We start from the raw sequence: 6,000 nt of genomic DNA, 5'->3' as shown, positions 1-6,000 counted from the left end.
CGCGGGCCTCGGCCACGCGTATAAAAGAGCTCCGGGCTTTGCAGCCCTCTATCCAGCTGCCTCCGCTTGAACTGCTTCATCAGCCCAGTAAGTGCAGAGCATCTCTGCCTCTTTCCTTTCTCCGCACCGACCTCTCCGCTGTGCTCCTTGCTGCGTGCTCCAGCACGGCTTTCGACGCTGTTACCGTTCTGGAGGGGGTGGTGCTGCTGGAGGGCAGCGGGAAGGAGGGCTGTTGGCCGTCAAAGGGCTTAGATGCAAGGTGTGCAGCTGAGCAGTGCAGTCGCCTCTCCGGGCTGCTCTGGGACTTTGGCCCTGGCTTGGGCGAGGGCGCTTTGCTCTGTGCTCTGTGCGAGTTTGTAGCTGGGAGCACTCCAGGAGGGCAAGTGGTCTCCAGGGGCATTTCCAGTGTGGTGCCGGCTGTTGCAGTGGCTGCCCGAGATGGGCCAGAGCCTCTGGTGGCAGCGCGGGGCACTAGTGCTGCGGCGTTGCGCTGAGCCCGGGCTCTGCCTTGTCTCACAGCTTCCCCGACCAGCCGAAGGATGTCCTGCTCCGACCTGTGCGCCTCTCCCTGCGGGGTGGCCGGCCCGGCCCCGCTCGCCAACTCCTGCAACGAGCCCTGCGTGCGGCAGTGCCCCGACTCCACGGTGGTGATCCAGCCCCCGGCCGTGGCGGTCACCATCCCCGGGCCCATCTTAAGCTCCTTCCCGCAGCACAGCATCGTCGGCTCGGCGGGAGTCCCCGGCATTGCAGGGGGCTACGGCGGCACCTTTGGAGGCCGTGGGGGCTACGGAGGCCTTGGGGGTTTTGGGAGGCCTTGGGGGCCTCAGAGGCTTTGGGGGCTACGGCAGCCTTGGGGGCTACGGGAGCTGCGGTTCCGGGGGCCTTGGCCACCGCTACCTCAACGGCAACTGCGGGCCCTGCTAAGCCCCACGCTTGGCGCGGCCACGCACCAAGGACGGCTCCCGACATCCACCGGCACCTCCTGAGCCCTGGCACCCAGCCTGGCCTCAGCCCCGCGTGACAGCGCAGCCGAGCGCCGGGTGCCTCCTCCTGCTGCACAGCTGGTGCTCGTCGGTGCTCTCCCCTCTGCACGGAGACCCTGGCCTCGCCGTGGCCAGGACCCTGCTCTTCGCCGTGTGCCTCCTCCCTCGGGAGCCGCAATAAAAGCCGTGTTGCATCGCAGTGTTGGCCCCTGGTGGTTCTTCCTCCTTGCTGCCTCCCCAGCTGCCCCCAGCCCCGGCCCGGACTGCCCGGGGCTCTCCCAGCTCCCACAGCAGCACGCTTGGGGCCTGGGGGCACCTCGGTTGCTGCATCACAGCAACACCCAATGCTCGCCCTGCGGCTGGGCCCTGGAGAGCCCGTCTCGTGAGCTGCCCCCGTCACCAGCAGCACTGAACCCCGCTGCGTTTCCCAGTCCCGCTTTGCACTGGCCAAAGGGCGGTGGACGTGGTGCAGAAGCTCTTGGACATCCCCCGCACGGCCAGCACAGGGCTCTGTTCCTGCCCTTCATGGGCTGCTAAAGAGTCACCCTCAGAGGTGGGGGCAAATGGGGAAAGCATCGTGGCCTGCCGGGGGCTGCTGCCGAGCTCTGGCCATCCTGCTCTGCCTGGTGCGTGTTGGAGGCTTGCAGAAGGGGTAGCCGAGACATATGCACGTCTTCCCGGATTCCCTTCCGCTTGGGGAATTGGGGGTTTGAGGGATCCCGGCTCCTCTCAACGGCCCTGGGAAGTGCAGGGGCATCCTGACGCCCGTGAGGGCAAGAACTCTGAGCAAGAGGTTGGCACGAATGTGCCGCGGAGGTCCCTTCCCTCCTCAGCCACCTGAGCATCGTGTGATCCTGGTGCTGCCTGGTGCCTTGCACAGAGACAGCGTCTGCCAGGGCAGCGGTCAAAGGAGCAGGGCAGCACGTTGGTCCCTGTTGGGGAGGTCATGAAAAAGGCTCCATGCACAGTTGTGAAGACAGAGGCTGGGCAAAAAGGAGCCCAACGGCAAACCCAGGCACGGCTCCATTCCACGTGCGCACATCCCGCTCCTGCGCCTGAGCTGAAGTTGTCCTCCACCCTTTTTCCCTTTAGGAGGTTTCCTTTCCAGGTGTCCTTCCCCAGCAGAGCCGTGTCCCCAGGGCTGGAGTTGGGCGACAGAGGGGAAAGGCAGGGAAGAGCTTCTGCTGGAGCGCTGCGGGGAAGGATGGGGCCGAGGGAGATCCGGGACCAGCAGCAGCAGCAGCAGCAGCAGCAGCAGGAGGAGGAGGGAAGGAAGGAAGCTGAAGGAGCTTGCGGAAAGGCTGGTGGGGTGTGGTGGTGGTTGTGCACCCCCTCCCCTATGGAGCCATCTCCTGGGCAGAGGTTCTGCCCTGGGCCTTTGGCCTTGCGGGGGCTCTGGGTGGGTCCACCAGCCCCGTGGCCCTGGGGGTGGAGGCAGCCCATGGGAACGGCGGGGAAAGGGCACCCAGTGCCCTGCCGTGCCCAATAGCTCTTCTTGCGCTTGGTGCGGGGCAGCCCAAGCTGGGAAGAAAAGGGGGAGAGAAAAGAGGGAGAAGGCGTTGCAGCAGGAGCCACAGGAGTCCTCCGCTGTGGGCGAGCGTCCCGTGGAGGGCCGTGCCGCAGAAGGGGCATCCGGGGGGGGCAAGGCAGCTCCCGCAGGTTCCCCTAATGAGGCATCACTGTGGGAGCTGGGGCTGGGCCGAGGGCCAGGGCCGGGGCCAGGGCCGGGCTGGGAAGCAGCAAGGAGGAAGAACCAGCAGAGGCCAACACTGCGATGCAACACAGCTTTTATTGCAGCTCCCGAGGGAGGAGGCACACGGGGAAGAGCAGGGCGCGTGCTCACGGCGAGGCCACGGTCTCCGTGCAGAGGTGCGGGGTGCAACCAAGCACCAACCGTGCCCCGGGAGGAGGCACCCGGCGCTCAGCTACGCCGTCGTGGGGCAGCGCAGCTGGGAGCAAAGCTCCAGCGGGGCAGGAGGACACCCCCGTCGGGCTCCGTCCAGGCGTGAGGCGGTCCGGCACGCTCCTGTGCGGAGCTGGGGGGCCGAGCGGGGCAGGAAGGGAGCCCAGGCTGGGTGCCAGGGCTCAGGAGGTGCCGGTGGATGTCGGGAGCCGTCCTTGGTGCGTGGCCGCGCCAAGCGTGGGGCTTAGCAGGGCCCGCAGTTGCCGTTGAGGTAGCGGTGGCCAAGGCCCCCGGAACCGCAGCTCCCGTAGCCCCCAAGGCTGCCGTAGCCCCCAAAGCCTCTGAGACCCCCAAGGCCTCCAAAACCCCCAAGGCCTCCGTAGCCCCCACGGCCTCCAAAGGTGCCGCCATAGCCCCCTGCAATGCCGGGGACTCCCGCCGAGCCCACGATGCTGTGCTGCGGGAAGGAGCTTAAGATGGGCCCGGGGATGGTGACCGCCACGGCCGGGGGCTGGATCACCGCCGTGGAGTCGGGGCACTGCCGCACGCAGGGCTCGTTGCAGGAGTTGGCGAGCGGGGCCGGGCCGGCCACCCCGCAGGGAGAGGCGCACAGGTCGGAGCAGGACATCCTTCGGCTGGTCGGGGAAGCTGTGAGACAAGGCAGAGCCCGGGCTCAGCGCAACGCCGCAGCACTAGTGCCCCGCGCTGCCACCAGAGGCTCTGGCCCATCTCGGGCAGCCACTGCAACAGCCGGCACCACACTGGAAATGCCCCTGGAGACCACTTGCCCTCCTGGAGTGCTCCCAGCTACAAACTCGCACAGAGCACAGAGCAAAAGCGCCCTCGCCCAAGCCAGGGCCAAAGTCCCAGAGCAGCCCGGAGAGGCGACTGCACTGCTCAGCTGCACACCTTGCATCTAAGCCCTTTGACGGCCAACAGCCCTCCTTCCCGCTGCCCTCCAGCAGCACCACCCCCTCCAGAACGGTAACAGCGTCGAAAGCCGTGCTGGAGCACGCAGCAAGGAGCACAGCGGAGAAGTCGGTGCGGAGAAAGGAAAGAGGCAGAGATGCTCTGCACTTACTGGGCTGATGAAGCAGTTCAAGCGGAGGCAGCTGGATAGAGGGCTGCAAAGCCCGGAGCTCTTTTATACGCGTGGCCGAGGCCCCGGGCAGCGACCAGGGGGCGGGTGCCCCGGTTAATCCGGCCGTAAAGCGGGCAGGCATCACGCATCATCGGACGATGCGGGGCAGTTCTGCCCCACCGCGCTGAGCACCCACCATGCAAACATGCCTTGGAGAGCAAGGTGGTGCCCGGAGGGCAAAGCCGTGACACACAGTGACAGGAAAGACAACACACCGTAATAGCTGACGATAGCAGTAAAGCCCAATATGCTCCTAATCCCCCACTTTGAACTTGTAAAAGAGTAATGGGCGTCTTGCAGACGCGCTTGCACGTGCCGGGTACACCCAGCACGTGTGTAATTAGCCCCGTTTTATGGGCTGGTGAACAGAGGTGCCGGGCGCTCAGGGGAAATGGGGACGCAATGGCAGCCTGCCGGGGTGGCCCTCAAGTGCCCGCCATCGCCCCGCACCAGCGAGGGCTGGGGCACACGGGGCTGGGGCACATGGGCACCACCAAGTCTCCCCCGTCTCCCTGCCTGTGCGCAACGGGGGACCCGGGGCCGCCGAGACCACTGGAGGGCCATGCGAAGAGCAGGGCCATCACGCTCAGCATGGGCACAGCCCGTCTGCGTGGGGGCCCCGTACAGACACCCTCAGGCGGGGCATCAGGAGCCAACCGGGCTTTATTGCTGCTGTTGGCAGCTCTTACGGCGTGTTGTCTTTCATGTCGTTACGTGTCCCCAGCGTGGTGGGGCAGAACTGCCCCGCATCGTCCGATGATGCGTGATGCCTGCCCGCTTTACGGCCGGATTAACCGGGGCACCCGCCCCCTGGTCGCTGCCCGGGGCCTCGGCCACGCGTATAAAAGAGCTCCGGGCTTTGCAGCCCTCTATCCAGCTGCCTCCGCTTGAACTGCTTCATCAGCCCAGTAAGTGCAGAGCATCTCTGCCTCTTTCCTTTCTCCGCACCGACTTCTCCGCTGTGCTCCTTGCTGCGTGCTCCAGCACGGCTTTCGACGCTGTTACCGTTCTGGAGGGGGTGGTGCTGCTGGAGGGCAGCGGGAAGGAGGGCTGTTGGCCGTCAAAGGGCTTAGATGCAAGGTGTGCAGCTGAGCAGTGCAGTCGCCTCTCCGGGCTGCTCTGGGACTTTGGCCCTGGCTTGGGCGAGGGCGCTTTTGCTCTGTGCTCTGTGCGAGTTTGTAGCTGGGAGCACTCCAGGAGGGCAAGTGGTCTCCAGGGGCATTTCCAGTGTGGTGCCGGCTGTTGCAGTGGCTGCCCGAGATGGGCCAGAGCCTCTGGTGGCAGCGCGGGGCACTAGTGCTGCAGCGTTGCGCTGAGCCCGGGCTCTGCCTTGTCTCACAGCTTCCCCGACAAGCCGAAGGATGTCCTGCTCCGACCTGTGCGCCTCTCCCTGCGGGGTGGCCGGCCCGGCCCCGCTCGCCAACTCCTGCAACGAGCCCTGCGTGCGGCAGTGCCCCGACTCCACGGCGGTGATCCAGCCCCCGGCCGTGGCGGTCACCATCCCCGGGCCCATCTTAAGCTCCTTCCCGCAGCACAGCATCGTGGGCTCGGCGGGAGTCCCCGGCATTGCAGGGGGCTACGGCGGCACCTTTGGAGGCCGTGGGGGCTACGGAGGCCTTGGGGGTTTTGGAGGCCTTGGGGGCCTCAGAGGCTTTGGGGGCTACGGCAGCCTTGGGGGCTACGGGAGCTGCGGTTCCGGGGGCCTTGGCCACCGCTACCTCAACGGCAACTGCGGGCCCTGCTAAGCCCCACGCTTGGCGCGGCCACGCACCAAGGACGGCTCCCGACATCCACCGGCACCTCCTGAGCCCTGGCACCCAGCCTGGCCTCAGCCCCGCGTGACAGCGCAGCCGAGCGCCGGGTGCCTCCTCCTGCTGCACAGCTGGTGCTCGTCGGTGCTCTCCCCCTCTGCACGGAGACCCTGGCCTCGCCGTGGCCAGGACCCTGCTCTTCGCCGTGTGCCTCCTCCCTCG

At 66.7% G+C, this 6,000-nt stretch overlaps 3 protein-coding genes across 3 annotated transcripts; 2 read left to right on the top strand and 1 right to left on the bottom strand.

The window, feature by feature from the left end:
- Window positions 1-530: 530 nt before the first annotated feature.
- On the top strand, window positions 531-1,075 carry LOC135323886 (claw keratin-like). The gene is given in 2 exon segments (XM_064498919.1): window positions 531-806; window positions 808-1,075. Coding segments are annotated over 2 exon segments (384 nt in total). The 5' UTR covers window positions 531-539; the 3' UTR covers window positions 925-1,075.
- A 1,715-nt stretch (window positions 1,076-2,790) lies between these two features.
- On the bottom strand, window positions 2,791-3,523 carry LOC135323879 (claw keratin-like). The gene has a single exon (XM_064498909.1). The coding sequence runs from the start codon at window positions 3,512-3,514 to the stop codon at window positions 3,131-3,133; it is 384 nt and encodes a 127-aa protein (XP_064354979.1). The 5' UTR covers window positions 3,515-3,523; the 3' UTR covers window positions 2,791-3,130.
- A 1,864-nt stretch (window positions 3,524-5,387) lies between these two features.
- Window positions 5,388-5,991, top strand: LOC135323876 (claw keratin-like). Its single transcript, XM_064498893.1, has one exon. It carries the CDS (start codon window positions 5,389-5,391, stop codon window positions 5,770-5,772), a length of 384 nt encoding a protein of 127 aa, XP_064354963.1. The 5' UTR covers window position 5,388; the 3' UTR covers window positions 5,773-5,991.
- The last annotated feature ends 9 nt before the right edge of the window (window positions 5,992-6,000 follow it).

The sequence above is a fragment of the Dromaius novaehollandiae genome, chromosome 29, assembly GCF_036370855.1.
Source record: "Dromaius novaehollandiae isolate bDroNov1 chromosome 29, bDroNov1.hap1, whole genome shotgun sequence".
Taxonomy (NCBI): domain Eukaryota; kingdom Metazoa; phylum Chordata; class Aves; order Casuariiformes; family Dromaiidae; genus Dromaius; species Dromaius novaehollandiae.
Note: the sequence above shows the minus strand (reverse complement) of the source record. Positions and strands in the feature narration are given on the sequence as shown.